We start from the raw sequence: 24,005 nt of genomic DNA on the forward strand, positions 1-24,005 counted from the left end.
TTTTCTTTTTGCCTTTCTTGCCACAATTCCCTATTCCGCTTACTGTCAATCATCCGACACAGAGAGAAATACTGTCAAGTCTTTGCCAGGAAACCCCCCCCCACGAATGCGTTGTCTTAAAAGTTGTTATTATCGTTAATGATCACATGTCGCATAGTTGTGGACACAGAAAAAAACAATTTGAGTCACTTTGATAATATCATCATTATCCTGTGTCAGATCTTAAACTTGTGCAGTGGGAGGAGGTGACTCTTCATCTCTAAATGAAGCTTTGATCCACTAGAGGGCGCGTCGAGCTGTGGCTTCCAGCACAAATACCTAAAACTATTTAGTTTTTTTTTTTTTTTTAAACAAAATTGGGCCCGCTGTGTTTACAGAGCGAGTAAGAGAGGAGCTCAGGTGATGTAAGATGTAAGGCTGTGTCATCAGTTTATGTGATGCCAGACACATCAGTATCTGTATCTTCTTTGTTTTGGTTTTGTTTTAATCCCTAAGCCTTTTACCGATGCAGCCTGTTCATGCTGCTTTGCATAATGCCGTCAGTGACACCATGAGCAATGGGCACACAGAGGGAGAGAGCTTGACCAACTGCTCTGGATTTCAGCTGCAGTCTGTCTGTGCTGTATTTCTGTGGCACAGCTTCAGTTGGAAACGATCAGTATCTCTCCTCCGCTCCCCTCCTGTTTACTCCACTCCGACCAATAGTGTCTCCATTGTTTTTATTTGTTTTCTTGCGGCGAAGAGATGAGAGGAAGATGCAGCAGGAGATAAAATGATGAAAGTAAAATATAAAAAAAGGAAGGGAAAATCTGAGCTGTAGACTCCTCTCCTCTGCAGCTCTCTCTCTCTCTCTTTTTTTTCTGTGAATGTTTCTCTCCATCCTTAATATTCTTCCCCTCCCTCTCTCTAACCCGCTGCCTACCTCGATCACCCTCTGTCTCATCCCATCTCTCTCTCTTCCTATCTATCTCTTTCTCTCAGTAATGACTGGGTGCTAACTATCACTTTGAAGGTCATGATATTTGCTAGCTGTAGGTGTCTTTAGTGTACAAGTACGTGTGTGTGTCTGTATCTGTGCGTCTCATTATGAGGTTGTGTGTAGCAGTGTGAGAATAAGTCAACCCTAAGGCTGTATCTGGATGAATGATAGTGTGTGTGTGTGTGTGTGTGTGTGTGTGTGTGTCTGTGTGGGTATGGTGGATAATATCAAGCTGTTAGTACAAAATCTTTTTCACTAGCAGTAATTTGTTCACTCTCTCTCCCTCTTTCTTTCCTTTGGTTTCCTCCTTGTTTTTCCTCTCCTTTTCTCCCTCTCTTTTCTCCATGTCTCCCGCTCTCCTCCTCTCTTTTTCAAACAGATTGCTTTCTGCAGGGGTGGTAGAGAAGAAGAGATAGACAGAGAGTAAAATTGAGAATCCTTGTCCTTGACTGACCCAGTTCCATTTCTCGCTGAAAATGAAAAAGTCAGCTTTGTAGTTCTCCTCAACCACTGTTTCTTCACCGTTTCAAAGATTTTTGTTATTGGTTTTTTGAATTTAATAAATTTTGCTCAGTGTGCCTTTTTTTTCTGTTCACCGCCCCAGAACGATCCAAACTGCCAGTGTTTCTTGGTACTTGAGATAAATCCTAGATATTGACTTGTACACTTTAGCCAGCATGTACATTACATAACCCTGCATTCGAAAGATAATTGTATTTAATAAATGTGCATATTTTATCCCAGTTGGGTGTTTAAGTTAATTACAGTAGGTAATATCTGCAATTTTCAAGTACATCACCATGCTCAGTGAACTCATACTTTATAATTTGCACAGGTCAAATATTTAAAAGCATGAGTTGTCTGAATGAATGACATTTTAGAATAAGTTTAAGTGACTTAAAACCAAACTGCAGCATGCAGACTATCCTCTCATACACTCCAGAGAGATCCTAGCAACCTATTTATTTGCATTTGCATGTAAAACCATTAGAGATGAGGAAGTGGATAGAAGATTAGGCTGTGGGTTTGCTGACAACTGCCATCCACCTAAAAAAAATGCATATTGCAGGGACACACTAAGTATTAATAGTGCAGCTGGCCTAAATTTAGCCCAGGTCTGCAGATCTAGCTTTAGCACACTGCCTGTGGAGGTGTCAGAGCAGAGCTTGATTCTAGGCCAGGTCTCAAACCTGTTGATAGATGTGAGGGTTTGGCAGGCGCTATGTGCCATGTGTGAAAAGACACTTAAAGGAAAAAAAGAAAACGTCCAATTAAGCCCTCAGAGAAAGTGACAGCTCGTTTTTGGAGTCAGATAGGACACATTTTTGCGTTGAAGCACTTTTCTCCGAGGATGGAGAGCTGTGTGAAGCACAATATGAAAATCTCTCAACAAATAGGCCGTCAGGTGATATTCCCTAAGCAACCATTTCTCTCTCTCTTTCTCCGATAACATGCGGGTTATCATACGTGGTGCTGTCTGGAGCAAATGGAACAAAGATGAGACATCGATTACACACGCACTCGTGCACGTGCGCGTGCACACACACTCCTTGGAGGATAGCTGATCTGTTCGGTTCCTCTTGACAGCTAGAGCATGGCCATCAACACCCCAAGAATGTGTGTGTGTGTGTGTGTGTGTGTGTGTGTGGGTCTTTTCTCTGACTGCGTGTTTGTGTGTGGGCCCCAGTGCAGGAGAAAGGAATTAAAGGAGGACAGGCTGGAGAAGGGGCTGGAGTAATTCAGATATTGATGTGTTGGGCTCTAACTCCACCCTGAGGGTCTTTCTAGGTGGAAAATGTCAAATGGGCCCTGGTCTGGTCGCACCACTTAGTATCACTGAAGCCTCAACGGTGACACAGAACAAACACACATAAATTGACAAGACTTTACACTTGGCAGGCTGAAGTGTGTTTAACGTCCACTCCCACTGTTTTGGACGCTTGAATTCTCACTCCCAGCCCCTCTGGGTATTGTCTACATGGGTTCAAGGTTGCAGTGCATTTGTAGAATCGCTATTCATTCCTTTTAACTGATAAAATAAGCAACAGATAAACTTGTAATGAAACTCAAACTCCCACTCGTGACATTCAAAGCTGCCATTTTTTTTCTCCAATATGTGACTAAATGATCTCTTTAAACCTCACACATAACCTCGCAGAGCTTGTGAGCAGTTTGTTTCCCCCCCTGTGCTCAGGAGAGCTTGCTCTATAGGAATTCAGAGCAATGAGCAAGCCGGGGGCAAACTCTTATGTAAATAGAGAATATGAAGCCAACTTTAAATGAGCAGATTTTCATGTGGGAGCATTGTAAACTACTTAGACATGCTGTATGCTTTTCAGTGTCTATCTGTTTATACATACACCAAGGCTGTCGACACTTTTCCACAGCTCCAGTCTCTCTCTTTTCAGTAACAAGTGTAGTAGCGTCACAAGCTCTCAGTCCCTCCCCATTAATAATAATATAGCTTTATCCTAAGCAGTAACTATACATTGAAATGTGCACACATTCACATCCACACTTAAAGCTGGTGGATCATACAAAGCATACAAGTCTGTGCTCTGACACCGTCTTCACCGTCATTGACGCTGCACAGGGACAATGTCGGCATACAGTCAACAGCACTCTACAATATTCTGAAAGGTCGCTGACTGTTGTGCACAGTCATATCGAGGCTTGCATAACGAAATTCTACATCGCTGTCACTTCCACAATAATGTTGGTTAAAGGTCACAGTATTTCATTAATTCCAGTCTCTCTTTATCACTGGCAGTAGTGCTCTTGGGTGTGAATTGCAGCCACTACTGGGTGAATAAGGAGCAAAGATGAGGTCGGTTAGACGGAGGCGGCCAGGGAGGCAGAGACAGAGATTTGAATAGACAGAGTGAGGAGGTAAAACGTGTTATTGTTTTGGCATAACCCCTCAGTGGAAATTCGATTATTAAATTTGTCCTTCTTTAAGACTGGGCTCATTTTCATACACTCGCCTTTAAGTAAAAGCTTATTTCTGCTCTCATTATGCTGTGGAAGCATTGTTAATTTGTTTTGCTAGGAGTCCAATATGGCCTCTGCATTTTGATGAGTGGGCCTTAATGAGCTGGCTAGCCTTATCATTTGTCCTTTTGGCTTCAATTTGATGGTGTACTATGAAGTTGCTGAACTGCTCACTTGGCTTTGGAGTATAAATGGTTACTATTTTTAGTTTAACACCATGTAACTTGGTTCCCTAAATATATTTTAAAAATCTATGCTGTAGTTGTGAATAATGAATCCTTAGAAAAGCACTTTAACAATTCAGTTGTTAAATGTTTACTAAAAATAGATATACAGAAGAAAGTGTAAGTAGCTTAGTAAGAGTGAACAGTGAATTTCACTTCTTATAATTCAGTACCTGTGTGCGCGACTGTATGTGTGTGGGTCCAAACCCGTGCTGAGCATTACTGAATGAATTCGGCACCAGTTCTGTTGTCCTGCTGTGTGTTTGTGTGTGTCTTTCTCTCCTCCGTGTTCACCTTGACCTCTCTTCCCACTCACTGTTGCTCATTTCCCACCACCATGACCTCTGACACTAACACACGTGCTTATACACGTGCACACACACACATACAGCAGAAAACAATACACAATTTTCCATCTGACTGAGTCTGAGAGAGTTTTGTTTGTCTTGTTTTTTTTGGATCTGTTTTTTATTCATTTTATTTCGTCTTTTTCTTCCTCACCTCATTAAATTGAATTATATCTGACACTTATATTATTCCATATTACTCAGCTGATGTTCTTGCCAATAAAGCATCTTGAATCGAGTTGAATTAAAATCACTCAGAAATTCTTCCACTTCGATGAAGAGGTGAGGTCTGAGCTCCTCAAGCTTGTCCTCCCTCTGTTTTTCGCTTCGGCCATAAATTCTGTGTGAGCTTCGCTTGTCAATATATGTATTGACAGCAGACAGAGAAACAGACAGGCAGGTCGCCAGGGGGGTGAACAGGTGGACAAACAGCCAAACCGGGCGAGGTAGGCAGACGGAGTGATCAGTGAATGTAAAAGTACATTGTGATAATTCATTCTGCTGTGTAAGGACATAAATAAAACCCAGCACTCCCAGCACTGCTGTGGGATTTAAAATATTAAAAACGGCAGTGATGTGGAGAAAATTTCCCTCTCTGCTTGTCGATTCACTGTTCTCACCCCCCTCCTCTCCTCATCACTCCAGCCTCCCCCTCTTCTCCCCTCCTTACTCTTCCCCACTAGTGCTAATTGGGGAGATAAAGTCATTTGTGTGTGTGTGTGTGTGTGTGTGTGTGTGTGTGTGTGTGTGTGTGTGTGTGTGTGTGTGTGTGTGTGTGTGTGTGTGTGTGTGTGTGTGTGTGTGTGTGTGTGTGTGTGTGTGTGTGTGTGTGTGTGTGTGTGTGTGTGTGTGTGTGTGTGTGTGTGTGTGTGTGTGTGTAGTGTGGTATGTGTGAGGTCGTTTAGAGGTGTAATACTCTAAAGTGCCATCCATTATGCAGTATGGTTGGGATTAAACTCCTTCCTCTCATGCCCTCTCTTCTTCCCTCTTTCTTTTCCTCTCAATCATTTTTACGTCTTCTCCCTCTTCCCACTTTTGGTTTTCTCCTCTTTTCTCACTCTTTGTCGCTCGTTTCCTTTATCTCTCTCTGTTCCTGTCCTCAATTAGGCAAATCTTGCCTGTCCAAGGTCGTTCGGCAATTAAGATGTATTGCCATTGTGTGTAGTAGTGCACATCCGTACCTTGTTTAAATGAAACCGATATCAAACAATTAGCTCCACAGCTGTTGCCATCAGTCCAAAAGGGAAATTTAAGAAATTGGGAAACAGGTTGTTATGTCAGTGTTAAGAGAGGAAAGATGCTCATGCCTTTTTAGCTTTTAAGCAGCCACAGCTGATTGTTAGACAGGTTGGCTGTCTAACAATCAGCTGTGTAACAGTGGGTGTTAATGTAATGTCTTATTTCTTACTTGTTTTCACCTTGTTAGTGATCACAGGCATGTTTACCAAACAACAGTGGAGTTCACTGTGTTTCAGAGTAGAGAGCTGAGGAGCTTTATGTCAGTGTTGATGGTGGTACTGTGGGAAGCACTGTTGCCTCCCAGAAGTTGCATGTTCTCCCTGTGCCTGTGTGGGTTTACTCCAAGTTCTTCGATTTCCTCCCACAGTCCAAAAACATGAGCAGTAGGTTGACTGGAGACTCTGCAGGTTTCATGTTGTATTATTCTCAGTGTCTGAGGTCTGTACAGTACTACTATATTTTCTCTCTCATTAATTACGTCAACTCAATTCCCAGCTCAAAATTAAGAAAAAGACGGACGTTTTGTGTTTCACATGTGGCTACTTTGTTTTCTAGTTGTTAAAACTCTGACTTTGTAGCTCAGCCCGCAAACAATCTTCAGATTCATTCCTGTTGATGAAAGTGCATCTGTTTCTCTAATTAGATGGCACCGCTCAGTGTTTCAGGTTTCAGTTCAGCTCACACTTTTCTGGCAGTGTTGATTTCAACACCTCACACAGATGGTTGGACTGTGCAGCTATACCAGTGATTTAGCTTCTAGCCTGACTGTACCTGAATGGGTCACTGGGGTCTGTGCTGTGTGGGAATCAGCCCACTGAACCATTCTCAGATAAACAATAAAAATAGAGTCTAAGACAGTTAATAAGACACTTAATGCCGATGGATAAGACCACAGGTATTAAGGATGCACATTATAAAAACTCTCTCTCTCTCTCTCTCTCTCTCTCTCCCCCTCCCTCCCTCCCTCCCTCCCTCCCTCCCTCCCTCTCTCTCTCTCTCTTCCTTCCTTTGGGCAGTGGGGTGAGTTAAGGTTTCAGTGTCCTGGTTTCCACACCAGATTATGTGTGTGTGTGTGTGTGTGTGTGTGTGCTTGTTGCAGCAAAGTCCGTTGATGTCAACCTACAGGGCCTTCCCATAAAGACACACACACACACACACACACAGTGACATGGTGCTTTACTGGTCAGTGTGAAGTGGGTCACTGCTCTCCAGACACAAATATAAAAAAAAGTTTTCTACGGAAGGAAATATAATTTTAGATAAGGAAAATAACTTCTAACTAAGAAAATGCACATGTAGCTTTTTAGTTCAGAAATGTATTAACATAAAGATAAAAACATACAACTTATCAGTTAGTGGAAAAGCAATTTTTTCTGAAGAATTATAATGGGAATTCAACTTAATTCCTTTAAATTCTGTTTTGGATATGGTATGAAGTAGATCACTTAAGCTATTTAGTTTGTCTCGACCAAAGTAACAGCTACTTCTGACCCCTCATTACAGGTTATGACCATAGTTCAACCTGGATTGTGAGCAGATTGTTTCATTAGTAGGAATATTAGATTCTTAAAGGGGTTGAGCTGTGGAGTATTTCACCCCGCAAAAAAAGAAAAAGAAAGAAAAATGTGAAACTCAAAACTCTGTAAGAAAAATCATTTGGGTGCTACTCAGATTTATCTCAGGTCCCGTTTCACAGATGAGTAATTCTCAGCTCTTTTAGCTCCCTATCCTTTTCACTTAGTTATAATCCATATGGTGGGGGAAAAAAAGAAAAAAGGTGTAAACAACACAAACGGTTTCATTCCAGAATAATGCTGATTGGTTTTCTGTTTCAGGTTAATTATATGAACTTGAGAAAAACAATCTAGGAGCTGAGGCTTTGGCCTCTTTTCCTCATTGCTTTCAGTGTATTACATACTCTATCATTGAACAAAGAAACTTCAAGGTTGAATCAGGAAGGCTTCTATTGCAGGGAGAGGAAAACACACACACACACACACACACACACACACACACACACACACAACCTATATCATATAGTATCTTATCAAAATGATAAGTTTTAGCTTTATAGAATCAGTTGCTTGATAAACACAAACCCACAGAATTGGATAAGAGTAGTTCAGATGCAGACACACACTGAGCAAAGAGACACACAAATACACATTAGCAGGCACACACAAGTACAGATCACAAGCACACAAACCCACACACACTCGTACAAACACAACTACAGTCTCCAGGTCCATGGACTCCTAAGTCTGCTTGAACTGAGGCTGTTTATCAAAATTAGATCAACGTGAAACGATTTCCTTTTTTCTCTGTTTACTAATGTGCTTCTCTTGCACACACTCTCTCTCTCCCTCTCTCTCTATCTCTCTATCTCTCTCTCTCCTTCTGTACTCCCCCCCCCCGACAGTTCACTGGTTATCAGGCTTTTACCCAGAACACATAACTGTGAATTTGACGCAACCCACGATCGTTTATCAAAATTAGATCAATGAAAATAGGATTTTGCTCAAGTGCGGGCCAGTCTGTGTTAGTGCATGAAGTCGCGCACATTGTTTTGGGGAGGGGGGGGGGGGGGGGGGGGGGGGGGGGGGGGGGGGGGGCTACTGTACGGACTGAACAAACCAGCTGGATGAAAAGACCAGTGAGAAAAGGAGCCTGGAAGAGAGTGATAGTGAAAGGATGAAAGAATGAAAGAAATTTGACAGAAGCAAAGTGGGCCACACATGAGAGAGAGAGAGAGAGAGAGAGGAAGAGGGGGAGAGGAAAGGGAGGAGGAATACTGACCTCACTCTCCTTTTGTGCCAGGTGTGTGTATCATGATGTCATCTTGTTCCGGTGTTTTCTGCAGCTTTTCTTTAGACACTCAGCTGTCACTCTGTCTCTTTCCTCACTTTCTTTGCACACACACACACACACACACACACACACAGAATGACAAGCCTGTTGTGAAAGCTGACACCTTCCATTTCACTCCCTCAGAGCTGAGTGTGTGTGTGTTTGTGTGTTGTAGTATCTTATTAACAAAGGATCTGGGTTGTCGTGTCTTCTGCTACCTTATCCCAGCCCCTCCGCTGTGCAGAGACTATCATTGTTTTTTTTGGGGTTTTTTTATATTTATGCAGCTTATTCGCATTGTACGAACTGCTATCGCAACCCAGCACATAACACACTCATCAAGTTTTCAACTTTATTTTGTTCCTGTGGGAAATTTGTTTTGGAGCAGCTCTTGAAAGCAACTTGCATAAAACTGAAAGACTAAAGAGACACAGCAACTGGCAGCGACCAATACAAGGTGCTGATAGAGAGTTTCCACAGCAGCAGCATGAGACAAATTACCTCCGTCATCATTATCACAGTCTTCATAGCCATCAATGGCAATCAATGGCCAGCACCTTCCTGCTGCTTATACCATCACGTACAGGTCTAAGGCTGAAGGGATAAAGAGGTGTTTGAGCTGACTTTTCTTGGCAGACATGAGACTGACTCATTTGTCGAGAAGTGGCTCCTATGTTCTCACTGACCTGGTGATTTCAAGGACTTTTTTTTAACTCTTTCTGATGAGATGACATGAGGAGATGTTTTCTCTTTGACACTGATTCCAATGCTTGAACTTGTATTGGACTGATCCAATACTACTGGATTGGGAAAAAACACAACAGCTGTATGTATGGATGTGACTGAATTGTAGTAAAAAAAGTCAATTTAGGGAAAACTGCAGCTTCATTAATAAGTCTTTTATTAATAAATACATATGGTAATGTAATGCATCTGATACTAGTCTACAGAACAAAATAAAAACATGAGATGTTAATACATTACAACAATGTCAGCCTAACCTCATATATTATGTGTTCTATCCAGAGATCTATAGTTGTAAACTTTTCAGTCACTCTACATACATGCTGTCAGGTGTGGGCTTTTCTTCAAACACTAGTGTGCTCCTGTGAGTGTTATTGCAGTAGAAGACTACAAATCCAGCATCTTAACGCTGCACAGGAACCCTCCTGCTCCTCCGCTTCTCACTGCATAGCTAATGTCTGAAGACGGATTTTATACTTTGAGCCTTTTGCATGATTCCCCTTAACCGCCAGCCTTGTTTTCAAATAGTCTCATATCATCGCCAAGCTTTTCTTTTCTTTTTTTTCCCCCTGAAATTTGATTTTCTGTAAGTTGTGTCACCGTAGCCTCTAAAGAGGGAGAACTCTGCTGAATGTGCTGCACTGATACCATTGAGCTGGGAGTGTGAGGGCTGCAGGAGCAGACTGTTAGAGCAGAGCTGCAGGCTGTGTGGAGGGGAGCTCCAAGCAGTCTTACACTGAGCTTGAAGGTCATGCTCAGTGTGACAGGGTGGTAGGTGTTATGTTAGCACACGGATTGGCCGTTTCCCCTTTAGTCAAAGTTTTATTCTATTCTTTATTCTATTCTGTCTTTCAGGCTTTTCCCATCTGTTTTCTCACCCTGTTGCATTTTTCCTGCCACAGAGATCTGTATGATATTTTTGATCAAGTGTTGATATGATGCTACCAAACCTGTTTGTAGACTTGACATTCAGTTAGCTTGTTGATGATTCAGAAGGAGGGCTCTGCATGCTGAGAAACACAGCAGGTTTGTTGTTTTTTTATGTGCGTTCTGCTGATAGTGTGATTGTTTGTGCTAAAGATTACGGGTTAATGGCGACTTGTTATATTTCCTGTGGGGGAGCGCTGACAGGATTTAGTTTTAGGACTTCGCAATTATCAGTTGTGCAAGCAGTCTCAAAAGGAGAATAAAACCACACATTTTCTCTCTTTTTTTCTAGATTAATGTTCATTTCTTTTAAACTTGTAAACCCTGTTGCATTCAGGCTAGCTGGCTAATGGATGCAGATTCAAACCAGACCAGACCACACCACAGCCAAGTATGTTATCATTATCTCTTTTTAAATGTCTGTTGATTCCTGAAGGGATAATTAGTCGTTTGCTTGCACCCTTCACAAAGTTAGTAGAGGCAGAGCTTTTGAGAAGTTTGCTGCTGCACCAGTTTCTCCTCACCTCACCGGTAATGTTGTCTGAGTAGATAATCAGCAGGAAATGCAACCTCCATTGCAGATCGCAGTTGGACTGTGTCCATTTTTCCAACTGAAAAAACCCTGGACTATTCTCTGCTTAAAATAGAGCCAATGGGTTCAGTTCTTAATTAATTTCCTCCCACACATCACACACCAAAAATGTATTTATTATATATCTATTTGATTTTTTTTTTTTTTTTTTTTTTTACGGATTCAAGTGAGAATTCCTTATCTCTACTCACTTCTCCTTACCAATCTTTGACTTTGTAACTAGATTTTTAACCATTGGTGCTTTGGTGCTACACATTAGTTATTATCATTCTGAGTGTTTTATGTTGTTTTGTTTCTCCAGGACAGATTGAATAAGAATAAACTAGAAGAATGTTTTTAGAGTCACTTCAACTTAAATTCATTCAACTCAAACCCAATTTTTCTATTAGGAGAAGCAATTGAAATGCACACACAGTAGTCTGAGAGAAAACCACACGGATGGACTGCTGCAGCCGCATGCGTAACACGTACACACACCTACACACACACGCACAAACTCACACAAGTAGTTGATGGCTGGTGGCACCTATGGAGGGGGAGAGGGGGTCCTCTGTTAGATATGACCCAGATGCCTTTCACTGTGTGTGTGTGTGTGTGTGTGTGTGTGTGTGTGTGTGTGTGTGTGTGTGTGTGTGTGTGTGTGTGTGTGTGTGTGTGTGTGTGTGTGTGTGTGTGTGTGTGTGTGTGTGTGTGTGTGTGTGTGTGTTGGAAGGATTACTTTTGGTGAATCATTATCTGAAGCCATCCCATATACAGTATGTTTGCACAGGTCTGTCTCCTCGTCTCCTCTGTGTGTGTGTGTATGTTTGTGTGTGTGCGTGTGTGCATTAGGGAGAGAGCTGGAGACTGATCCAGTGTATAGGATATTGGACTTGGCAGTATGGAATTTAGTTAATTCCTCCAGCTTGTCTTCTAGCTTGATTAAATAATCGCTGATTTAATGCAAGTCAGTGCATGTATCAGCGCAAGTGTGTGTGCATGCATGCATGTGTGTTTGTGTATGTGTGCATGCATCTGTGTGTTAAAAGCAGGGCTGACTTGCTCTTTAAGTGAATTAAATGTAATTTCATTTTGAAAGACTTTGTTTAGAGAGCCCCCTTTTTTTAATTTATTTTAGACCGCAGGGCGCCTCGATCTATTTCTTTCTTCTCTTTTTCATTCTGTCCTTCCCTCCAGCTCACCCTCTCATTCTCTATTCTAACATCTAACTCCAGGGTTTTCAGCACCTTTACGTTTGAAATATTTGTGTGTTTAGTTTTTTTTCACCATTGCACAAAATAAAAAAAAAAGTGTTTTGCTATAAAATGAAATTTCAACCATTCGAAAAATTTGATCCCTGCAGAAACTTTTTTTTTTTTTTTAAACTAACTCTCACTCATGGTAAAATAAATTGGTTGGAAATTCTGTCTTTGTAGGTAAGTCGTTGGCAACAACTTACTTTAATATGCTTGGTGATGAGCACAAACTTGAGTTTTATTTTTTAAATGGATGTAAAGCCTTTTCAAATACAGCAGCTCATGTGCAGGCCTCCAGTCTGCCTCATCAAATTATTTCAAGTAAAGCTACACCAACAGTTTAAGGATGCCACTGTACATTGGTTGCAGATGGCAGTTGTAACATCAGGGGTAAAGAAAGTAAATTTGAGGGACTCAGTATTGCTGCAGAACCGAGCCAGTAGATGCTTATCTGTTCAGGCCAGCTCTTCCATAAAGATCTAAAAGACCGTGAGTGTAAACAGTTTGTATAACATCTGTAAATTTATGGCTTCAAGAGAATCTCTGAGTAGACTCAAAGCCACAGCTGAGCGGTTCAGCCACTGTGTGGTTCCACCATATGTTCTGATGTTGAATAAAAATCTGATTCTCCAGAATGGAGTTATAATTTATTAGTGCATTTTATGAGTAGAGTCACGAAAAAGTCACTGAGAACAGCCCATAACTTCTGTTTGAATTTAAAGGATAGCAATCACTTAAACCCATTTAATGGAAAGTTGGCATGGCGGTGTAACCCCATAAAAGTCTGAAACAAAATTAAAATCAGGGAATTGGAGTTGATCACAAACACGGAAGGGAGGGAAACATGTAATATAAAATGCAGCCCATTTTCAAAGTGCATATTTTCCCAAATAAACAACAGTCAGGTCGTGTAGCCCCTTTTATGCGTTCTTGCATCAAATTTACCGCCACAAGGGCAAAAGGGCTCTCTGTTGGAGCTGTGGTGCATTAGAGCAGAGCCACTGACCAAACTGATTGTGAAAGTTATTAAACCAGTAAATGTTGTTTTATTTGCAGCCTGCCACTGAGTAGATTGTACACTTAATTTCTGCCGGCCTTTTCATGGGCATTATGGGGCGGATAAAATCTGCAAATATTGTTAACTTGTCAATGTTGTAATTCTAAAGTACACTCATTGTTTATACTGATCTTTTCTTCGGGAGATCAAATCTTTTATCTACATATTTGAACACTCTAGCAGAAGAAGAAGAAGATTCCACATGACTGTCTTTTATTACACAGAAAAACAGACAACTATCAGCTGCAGAGAACAGATCTACTCTGGGAGTGTAAGGCCTGTGTAAAGCCTGGGGGTAATAGAACAGTGTTTATGTTGGTTACTTAACAAACTCAACTTTGTGTCCAAACATCAACTTTAAAGTTTATTTGTTGGCTCAGATTTGGCTTGATGAGGAGGAAGTTAATAAAGAGTTTAATTTCCTGACTAATGAACGTTTTTGTGTGTGTGTATGTCTCTGTCTTGGTCTGTGTGTGTGTGTGTGTGTGTGTGTGTGTGTGTGTGTGTGTGTGTGTGTGTGTGTGTGTGTGTGTGTGTGTGTGTGTGTGTGTGTGTGTGTGTGTGTGTGTGTGTGTGTGTGTGTGTGTGTGTGTGTGTCAGAGGGCGTTGTCGGTGGTGCTAATTGAACGGTATCATAGGCCGCAGATAAATAGATGTCATTAGGACCCTGAGCTCTAATTACCAGCAGCCCACCTCCACAAGCTGAGGTGAGTGGGAGAGGCCAGGTAACTGTAATCAATCAGGACAACATGCTCTGATGCACACGCACATCCTGCAGGTACACAACAAGCACACAGACACACACACAAAGCACAAACTCTCATGTAAACCCAGGTGTAAATAATGTGTGTGTTTGTGTGAGTGCATGTACCTGTATGCATGTATAGTATGTAAGCAACCCATGTGCCAAGCCAACCAGCTGATGATTGAAAAGGAAGTTGGAGACCATGAGCCAATTTTGTGCGTGCACGTGTGTGTTTTGGAAGACTGTGGGGGCTATTTCTGTACTTTCCTGTGTAATTGACACTTGAACCTCACACACATGCACGCACACACACACACTGTCCTTGTGGCGTAGTTTAGGAGTAGCCAAGACTCCCCCTCAATGCACACCCACATGCACATACACACATCTTGTATTGCCTCCTCTCATCCAAATCTAGCTCGCCTTCATTAGCCAGTGGAAGCAAATATTTTCAGGTGTGTGTGTGTGTGTGTGCGTGCGTGCGGATGTGTGTGTGCGCATGCGATGAGGGGCAGCTGTGGGGCCATATGTGAGTGATTTGGGTGCTCGGAGGGAAACTGAATTCTGATGACAGACGCACTGTTTGGCTTGCAATACTAGACACACACACTCTCACTCACACACACACACACACAGAGGGAGACACAGGAAGTGTACATCAATCAATCACCTGGCTCTGTCTCTCTACATGTGGTGACCGTATGGTCTGTGCAACACACACATTCTCTAGCTCAACGTGCCACCGTGAGGATTTAGTCATGGAAGTGTTCTGCTGTCTGATGTCAGATGGACGAAAACACATGTACCACAAATACTCTAATATTAGCTCAGGTGTTTATTACATCTTGGAAACAGGATGTTTTATTCTACACACACTGAGGCTCAGAGACAAAGTTTTTCCCATATAAATAAACACATCTATGTTCCTTTGTATTAAATCTTTGAACAATCTTAAACTTTGATTTTTCCAGCCTGATCCAGACAGTATGAAGAATGTCGTTGTAAATGTCTGTTTATGGGCTAAAATTACAGCAAGGAAACAAAGGAGCCATTAAACCGCTTTTCATTGGCAACAGAATTTTATGTCTAATCTTTAAACACTGCCGGGTACAGATGTTTAATCAGTTCCTGATCTGCTGATATTTTGATGGTCACATTATTTATTTATTTTTTCTCCTCTATTACAGGGACCTACATTCTTTACACGAGTGCACAAGGCAGCAAATGAACTATTGTTGTAAAGTTTAGAGTCTGGGTGAATTCTGCAACAGGACTATTCATTCATTGCACAACACTAACATGATATTCTCAAAATACACCTGCACTGCATTACTCAAGCAGTATACAGTATGAGCATGCATGGGAGAAATGATGTGAAGTGTTTTAATTGTGCTGTGATCCTTGCAGTACATTTGATTGCAAAATAAACTGAACAGCGCTGTGCCCACTGGGCTCTTCTGATTTTTAGCTGGCAGCATGAAACAGATGCTCAGCGGACGTACTGGTTGTGGCTCCATCTGTAGCTCTGAGACTACAGAAAGCCTGATTGAAGTGTAGCACTCTTTTGTGGAAAGTTAAATGTTTTAAACTTCTAGCACCGGGTGCTCTGAGCCCGAAAAAAAGCTAAGCTCTCAGCACTGTCATGGACATAAAACAACAAGGAGGCAGCGCTGAAAGCTGAAGGTCCCAGTGGACACAAAGTCCAATGTGGAGGGAAGAGGGAAAAACAGTGGGAGAGCAAGACAAGAGGGAAAGATGGCACACAGAGAATGCATTGTGAATTATAGTGAGCCATACCATAAGCACAAACAGTATGCAGACATTCTCTAACACAACCATGCTCCATGGTAACGCAAAAGACAATAAGAGATCCAACTTTTTATATATTGGTGAAAAAAAAAAGAAAGAAAGGGAAACCATAGAGGGATGCAACAGGAGAAAAGACAGAGAGGTGAGGAGAAAATGAAGACAGGAACAGTGCTGGGATAGAAACTTATAGAATAAAAAGAAATGGTTGGATAGGCAGGCCGATAGAGAGGGAATAGACAGACTCATGGAGGAGAAAGACAAGGTATGCTGTCCTCTCAGGGTCATAAAGGTGGTGAATGGGGCCAGAGACTTAATGGGATGGAGAAACGTTGTGATTGGCTCATTACTGTGATGGAGCACGTTGCCACGACAATTGGCCTTTTCACCTCCACCCCACCCTTCCTCGCACACACTACTTTTCTATGCACCACTGCTCCATGAACTGCAGAGGAGTGAGTGTGTGTGTGTCTGTCTGCGTGTGTGTGAGACTAATACAGTAAAAGTCAAACACTTGCCTGTAAAGTACCTGCTGCAGTTCAGATAAACACCAAAGCACTTTATGCTACAAGGTGAACGTGAAACTCATCTCTTCCCACATGTTGTGTAGTACTTGACAAAATTACTGCAGTATCTCGTATCTCTGGTGGCAAAGCCCAAGTTCTCTCCAAGACATACTCATGCATTTAAAAAGCAGCGGTTACACACATACACACTCTCCTCTCACTGGAGTGTGTTTTGCTGTTTTTATTAACCTTGTACTTAAATCAGTGGAGAGGGGAACAAGGTTCTCAATAGGATTTCCCATTAGGCATGATAAATGAGAGCACATCATCTCTCTTTCACCAAGCCAATCTGTTTTCTTTCTTCCTCTGCCACCTCGCCTCGCCACCAATTCACTGTTCTCGACTGACGTGAAGATTAAAATTCAAAATTTTAAATTTCCCATCTCTTCTCTTTCCTATGACTCTGCATTTTCTTGGCCCACCCAAGTTTCTCCATCTCTCTCTATTGTTGCTTCCACCTTCTAACGTTGTTTCCTTTCTCCATCCACAGCGGCGCAGAGGCAGTGGGGTCTTCTGTGCGAACTGTCTGACCACCAAGACATCATTGTGGAGGAAAAATGCCAACGGAGGCTACGTCTGCAATGCATGTGGCTTATACCAAAAGCTGCATTCGGTAAGTGATGAGCAGATGCTGTGTCTGCACCAGCATCTGTACAGTACATTACATCACTGATTACTCTAAACAAACTGTAGAGCTGGGAGATAAATAGACGAACCTGTACAGTAGTTGCACAGATGTTATTCCTTTCCTTTTTTGGTTTGTTTTTTAAAATAAAATTGAAGAATGATGTGAGAAGAGCTGTACACTTCAAAGCGGCTTTGAATGTGGTTGAAAGTTAATGTAGTGGGCTGAAATTCATATGTATATAATCATACAAATTAAATTCACAGTCCTGAACCCGCCCCCCTCCCTCCTCCCCTTCAGAGAAGACCTACCCACCATTTATTTTATAGACTCCATGCTACAGTATGTTGTAGCACATCTACAGGGTGGGTCTGACCACTAATTATCATTCCTCCAGTTGGGTCGATTTGCATACTATGCAAATTAAATGGTGCATACTGCAGTTAAATTCTTGTATATATTCTGTGAATCCCGCTGTGAAAAAGTAATATTGTGGAAAAAGCATATTTGATTTGGTGGGTGCTGGGAGTCACAGACCATTTCAGCAGTCACAGTGAGCCAGTTCCATGGAGTGAGAAATATGATGGAATGAATCAACTTTACCATCTAAGCCTGGGGAAAGTCTATGGAAATCCCAAATTTAATTAGACTGCATGAATTACAGATGAGATAAAGACCCAGCCTGGAATTTAGTAGACTCCAGAATAGTAAGGCTCCTTCCATCAGATGTGTTTTAAGGGGTTTAAGCTAATGGAACACTTCAGTGTACCAATTTATGTGGAGGGTTTACAAATATTACCTATGCTAAATGAGCCTTCACAACCTTAATGTATACATCTAGATTCATGTTCACATATTGGCTTTTTAAAAGAAGCTTGTAAAATTTGAATAAGAACAAAAGTGTTGCAGTCTAATAAATCAGTGTCAGTAAACGCATCAGTGGGATGACTGGGTTACAGCCCGGGCCACTGTGCTGCAATTATCACATGAAGCTTTAAAGACCTTTAAGAGGACGACAAGCTATCGCAGTTTACTCCTTCCTGCCCCTGCAGACGTCCTTTGTTCAACCCGTTCATCTCATCTGCTGCTCCAATCACGTCCCAGCTCCCTCCACTCTTGGCAATCTTCACGACAACCATATTTTATATCCCATAATAAAAGTTTTATACGCTCTACACACATTATTAGAGAGGATAGCAGCTAGTAAAACACTTGAGAGTGAGAGAGGGGCCGGGAGAGTTATGAATAACGAGGGAGAAAAAGGTAGACACCGAGGGAGGGAGAGAGGGGAAGCGAGAAAGACAAACAAAGTGAGAGAGAAAGAGCAGGAAGGCAAAGAAAGAGGAACAGATTAAACTAAAGAGTGAGGAGAGAGATAATGAAGGTGGAGGCTGTGTATAAAGAGTGAGAGATGGAGGGAGACAGAGATTAGGAGAGGGGACATCTGAGAAGAGGACAGACAGATAGAGGGAGAGTTATTAGTACTGCCAGTAACGCAGCCCAGGTATTCTATCAAACCCAGCATACAATCATAAAGGTGTACGACGTTACAGCTACCGTCTGTGTGCGTGTGCGTCTGTACTGCATGTGTGTGGGTGTGTTAGCTAACCCTATATGCACAAAAACCCTTTAAATAATGGACATCTTGCTGTTCATGTACATCTTGTTTTAATTAGACTACTTCCATTATAAAATATCTTGTATGAATGAAATGAACAAATAAAAGGGGACTCCTCTAAAGACCATTGATCCATTCCCCACATTAAAACAGATCAAACAGGATGTCCCTATGACTAAGGAACATAATAAGCAGCAAGGTAAAGAGGAAGAGGACATTTAAAAGGCAGACGAGGCCGAATGGCAACAAAGGAAAGACTCTTAACAAAATGTGTTAAACATCTCGCCGCCAAAGCAAAGAGAGAGAGAGACGAGAAGAGGGAGGAGGAGAGGTAGAGAGAGACTTGTGCAGTTTCCCAGTTCTGCACAATATACCAGCTGTAGAGAAAGGCTCAGGCTCAGGTGGTCGAGCAGTTTGGCTGCCTATCCCTGGGTTGAGGGTTCGATTCCCAGCTCCCTCCCTACAACACAGGTTTCTTCTGGAAGGGCATCCGATATCAAACCAATGTCAAATCAAATATGCGGATGGTGGCTCCACAGTCCTCACAGCTGCAACAACAACAACATACTAACTGTAGAGAATATCAACTAACAACTCATCTTTACTGTACGCTATTTTTTGCAGTTGGTGCACCATAAATCATCACTCTGGCGCTGTGGTGTAACGCCAGGGGAATGATACACTGATGGGTGTCAAACTGTGCCAGTTCCTCTTGTCAAATACACAAGAAAATATTGTTGTTGTTTTTTTGTGTAGTTATTTTCTATTTCCTGGGCTGTGTGACATCTTTTCTGTGCACTGCATTGTGGGACTGAAGCACCCATCAGAGGCCCACTTAAAAGCAAAGGTTGGAAAGGCTTTATCACTTCTCCAATGTGAACAGATCAAATCCTGTTTTGGAATTAGTCATCCTCCGTCATCCTCCATCATCCTCTCTTCTGGATCATCCACTTTCCCACCACCCCCTCCCTCCTTCCTGTTATTTTTCCTATGTAATTCATGTCTCTACCTCCTCCTCATATGTTCACCACATATCATACTTGCCCCCCCCCCCCCCCCCCCCCCCCCCCCCCCCCTTTTCTCTCATTTATCTCCCCTGTCTCCTCCTTACTCTTATCTTTACCATTTTCTCCTCTTATCCTCCTCACAGCTATTTAGGCAGACACACAAACTCCCAAGGACCAAAACTAATAAGGCAAAATTTCATCCGTTTGACTGGCATAATTTTGTCAATGCTGGGGCTGTCAGTCTTCTCCGTGATCGACTTGTTTATGGTAATGATCTAGGCTGCAGGAGGAACACTGACACCGGCCTGAAATTTATGTGCATTATCGTTAAACCACAGTTGTTGAGCCTCGGGAGGATTTAACAACTACTTTGGACGCACAAGTCAGAGTTAAGATTGTTGATTCATGGTCAAAATTAATGTTGCAATAATGTTTTTGTGCTGCAGAACATCCCAGGATTTGTGCCATAAATGACTCCTCTCTCCTTAAATAGTTTCAGTAGCTGCTCAACTAAGACTTACACACCCCACTCACTGTCTTTGTCTTCTTCTCTCTCTCACACACACACACACTTTAATGGACATAAAGTCAGAGAAACACATTCTCAGTCACAAACACAGGGCTATCCACAAAGGTGCGGAGGAATAAATCATTGTCGAGGATCCCGGCACCATCCTAGGAGGTTTATAGCTTTTCATTTAAATAGAATCTAGCCTTTGTTTTTACTTTTCATCCATTTAAATGCCTCTTTAATTCCTCCATCATGATTTCTCACTATCTCTTCTTACTTGGTCCTATACTCTGTGTATTTCTGTGTGATTGGTTTTCATCTGCCACGGTGCCTACACACACGGCAGAGAATTTCAAGACACACTAATCACTTCAACCTCCACAGAAGTGTAACTTTCAATAAACTGGAAATATGTTTCATGCTTTGAAGCACAGCCCTCTTTATACTGGCTGAATTTGATATTGTTTTCAGTTAGTGCTGTGTGGAGGTCAGTCAGTATATGATGCGTATGGAGGAGGACTGAGTGAAAATTGGTTCTTCCATAATGAAAGCAAGCAAGTCATTACTTTAGAGTTGAAGTGGAGACCCTTTCAGAAACACTTTAAACTGTTGTGTTTATTTTACTTCCAGGAAAGAAAATCTTTCTCTAATTTGTCTGGAAATGTTTTTGACCATGATGATTTTTTTGGCAGATATTTAGGAATATAACATCAAAAAGATCCATCTTATCATCTTTCATAAATCTTTAGTACTTTATTAACCCCTGTGGGAAAATGAATAAGTGAGAAGTTCTTTGGAAGTTGTGTGTTGTTGATGCTGCTGAGCATTTTTTATTATTATTTGGAATTCTGCTTGACCTCTCTGTCATTAATAAAAGCACTCAATCAGTCTCTCAAAACATATTTACTTTTACTTTGTTGTTGCTTTGTTATTGCCTAGTTTGCACTTTGCAAAACTATATTAGGGAAGGCTACCATCCTGGAGTGAGTTAGATTATGTGATGACAGTTTAGACATGAATGGAATAATATGGACATGTTTGCGAGGGACCTGCTGAAAAGATGTAGCCGGAGTTTAGTCTGAAGGGCAAACTCTATTGACAGCAGATGTAAGCGCTCCCCCTTGTGGTGAGGGCAGAAACCACAGTCCTCAGAAGTGCCGAATATGTCACACTTTGTTATTAACCTTTAGTCAAATCCATGTGAAATGAGACTTTTGTCGACTATCGGGTTATTTTCAATTAATCACTAGAAACAACAGCTACAGTTGTGTTTCTAAACTCAGCTTTAGTGCTACTCTTTTAGCACTGATGTGATTTGAATATTTAGCCAAATATCAGATGCCTGTATGTTCAGACAGACAGTATGTTGGTCTGACCATGAGGTCAAATTGATACTTTGTATTAACTAAATTGCTGCAGCTTCCTCTTTATAATAAGATTAATTTAATTTAGGTCACATACAGTAGGCAGACCTAAATAGTCTATGTGGGCATCTCTGTCAGATAGAAGAATTATTGTCGTATTGAAATACTAGATATTTACTAACGCGTCTCTTTTCCATTTTTTCTGTGTTTTCTTTGTCCTCTAGACACCCAGACCTCTAAACATCATAAAGCAGAACAACGGCGAGCAAATTATCCGACGCAGAACCAGAAAACGCCTCAACCCAGACTCCCTGACGTCTGAAAACCCCGCCCCCAAGCAACAGCGAATCACCAGTGAGGAGCGCATGAATGGGGAGGAGTCCGACCGAAGCTGTGCATCAATCAAAAACCAGCAGCCGTCCCCTCGCTCCCGCTCGCCCCGATCCACTCAAGCCTTCTTAGCCAATCAAACGCTGGAGATCCACAGACGCATGCCTCCTCTTCTCCTCCCCTCGCACACCCCCTCCTCACTGGTAGCTGAGGGCAACGGGGGCATCGCAGAGGGAGGGATAACATCAAAGGTGGAGGGGGGTAAAGGAGGAGGGGGATCAGAGAGAGGCAGCCCTATTGAAAAATACATGCGTCCATCCAAACCGTCGAGTTATTCGCCTCCTGGTTCACCCATTGAAAAATATCAGTACCCTCTTTTCTCCTTACCCCTGCCATTAACTCTCTCACCTGATTTGACCCCTGAGTCGGATTGGCTCAGATTCTGGACCAAGTACAAGATGGCAGCCACCTCTGGGGTTCCTGGTAGCATCAGTAATCTAAGCAGCCCTGGTAGCCTTGGAAATAACACTCATTATCTCGGTGCAATGGTGACCCCAGTACAGCATCATCAGCAGAGCTACACGGTGCCTTACTGCCCCTCTCCCTATTCTCCTCTTCCACCGCCTCCAGCTCCCCCTCACTACCCTCCTCCTCCTCTTCATCCGCAAACCCCCTCCTCGTCGGCTTCATTAGAAAACGATGCTCCTTTGGATCTCGCAATAAGACAAAGAGATACAAGTGCTGCAAATGCACACGTGTCAACAAACGGTGCTGAGAGGAGAAGGCAGGAGTCGCCGCTGGCTGAGAGGTCGAGGGAGAACTGGAAAGGAGAGAAAGATGAGGAGGAGAGGAGTGATGAAGGAGGAAACCAGAAAGAGGAGATAGGAAAGGAAGAGAAGGATCATTTGGCGAAAACTCGGTCGAGTGTTTCACCGAATCGCACAATGGTGGAAGTGGCCACACAGGATGACCTGACCAATCGCTGCATCCATTGTGGGATCTACTTCCTAGACGAGGTCATGTATGCCCTGCACATGAGTTGCCATGGCGACCAGGGACCATACCAGTGCAGTTTTTGCCTGCATGTGTGCGCGGATCGCTACGACTTCACCACACACATACAGAGGGGCTTACACAGGTATACAGACAAGCCGTCGCAACAGAAGGGCCACACGCAAGACGGCAAAATTCAGAGCGCCATGGCGATATCAGAGGACGAGTCTCGAAGCGCGACTCCAGAGGAAAACAAAGATGGAGGTGATGAAACTGACATCACACATGGAAGCGATGATGTCTCAGGAGTGTGTCGTGATGATGGAGCAGAAGAAATTACAGGCGATGATGCAGACGGTAATGAAACGGGAGTTGAGGAGGAGGAGGAGGAGGAGGAGGAGGAGGAAAGAGTAGAGAGTCATGACATAACGGAGCAGGAATCGGGAGGCAATACGGTGTCAGACAGTAACGTGGACACGTCAAAATCCATCAAGGTCACGACTGTTGCTGAGACTAAAAATGTAGATGAGAACGCAGAGAGTAATTAATCTGATGCCTTTGACTGACACAAACCTTTAAGAACGCCTTTCATTGGATGAATAAGCTGTATGCCTTCATGTTCCTGGAGGCTAGCTCATGTCAAAATGGGCCTATCCTGGGCACTAAATGGAACACATCCTTATGCTGGAAGCACTCGGCTGTCAAATGGTCAAAAATCATTGTAGGATCCCGCTGAACTGCTGCAGGGACAGTTTGGAGAAATAGCCTGAATCCTGTGTTGAGTGACGGTCACTTGACAGCTCTGTGGCAAGTATTCAACAACAGAGTCCGGGCATGCAGCTGAAATCACCTTTAACAAACAGCCACTTATGTGCTTTCCAAATAAGAGGATTGGAAGCTTGACTAAAAGTTGGACTGGTCTCATTAAGGATGAGTTTGAGGAGCTCAGCACTTGCACAGCCACCATACAGCAGAGCAAAAAAATAAATAGATAAATAATTTTAAAAAATAAAAAAAAATAAAAAATGCTAGAAGCAAAACACTTAATTTGAACTGAACTAAGCTGATCTGTTATGCACCATGCTAAACTGAACCCTGAGCTGACCCAAACTAGTCTGATGCATCATTCAGACGCTTTTATCTCGGTACAACCAGATCTGATCTGGTCTGAAAAACTTTGTTCTGGGAGTTTTGAAATGTTTTCCCCAGCTGTGCAAACGGATCCAAAACCAAAAGTTGCTTTGAAGAAGGAGAGAAA

At 42.4% G+C, this 24,005-nt stretch overlaps 1 protein-coding gene across 1 annotated transcript in view; it reads left to right on the plus strand.

The window, feature by feature from the left end:
* The window catches only part of trps1 (trichorhinophalangeal syndrome I), a gene marked incomplete at its 5' end in the record, with an annotated part of 57,991 nt that extends 34,505 nt beyond the window's left edge, over positions 1-23,486 (plus strand). The window contains 2 exons of the mRNA XM_083981648.1: positions 16,790-16,912; positions 21,649-23,486. Coding sequence (XP_083837774.1) covers positions 16,790-16,912; positions 21,649-23,295 — 1,770 coding nt within the window. The 3' untranslated portion in view covers positions 23,296-23,486. The remainder of the gene's footprint in view (positions 1-16,789; positions 16,913-21,648) is intronic.
* Positions 23,487-24,005: the final 519 nt, after the last annotated feature.

The sequence above is a fragment of the Trachurus trachurus genome, assembly GCF_905171665.1.
Source record: "Trachurus trachurus genome assembly, chromosome: 11".
Classification (NCBI taxonomy): domain Eukaryota; kingdom Metazoa; phylum Chordata; class Actinopteri; order Carangiformes; family Carangidae; genus Trachurus; species Trachurus trachurus.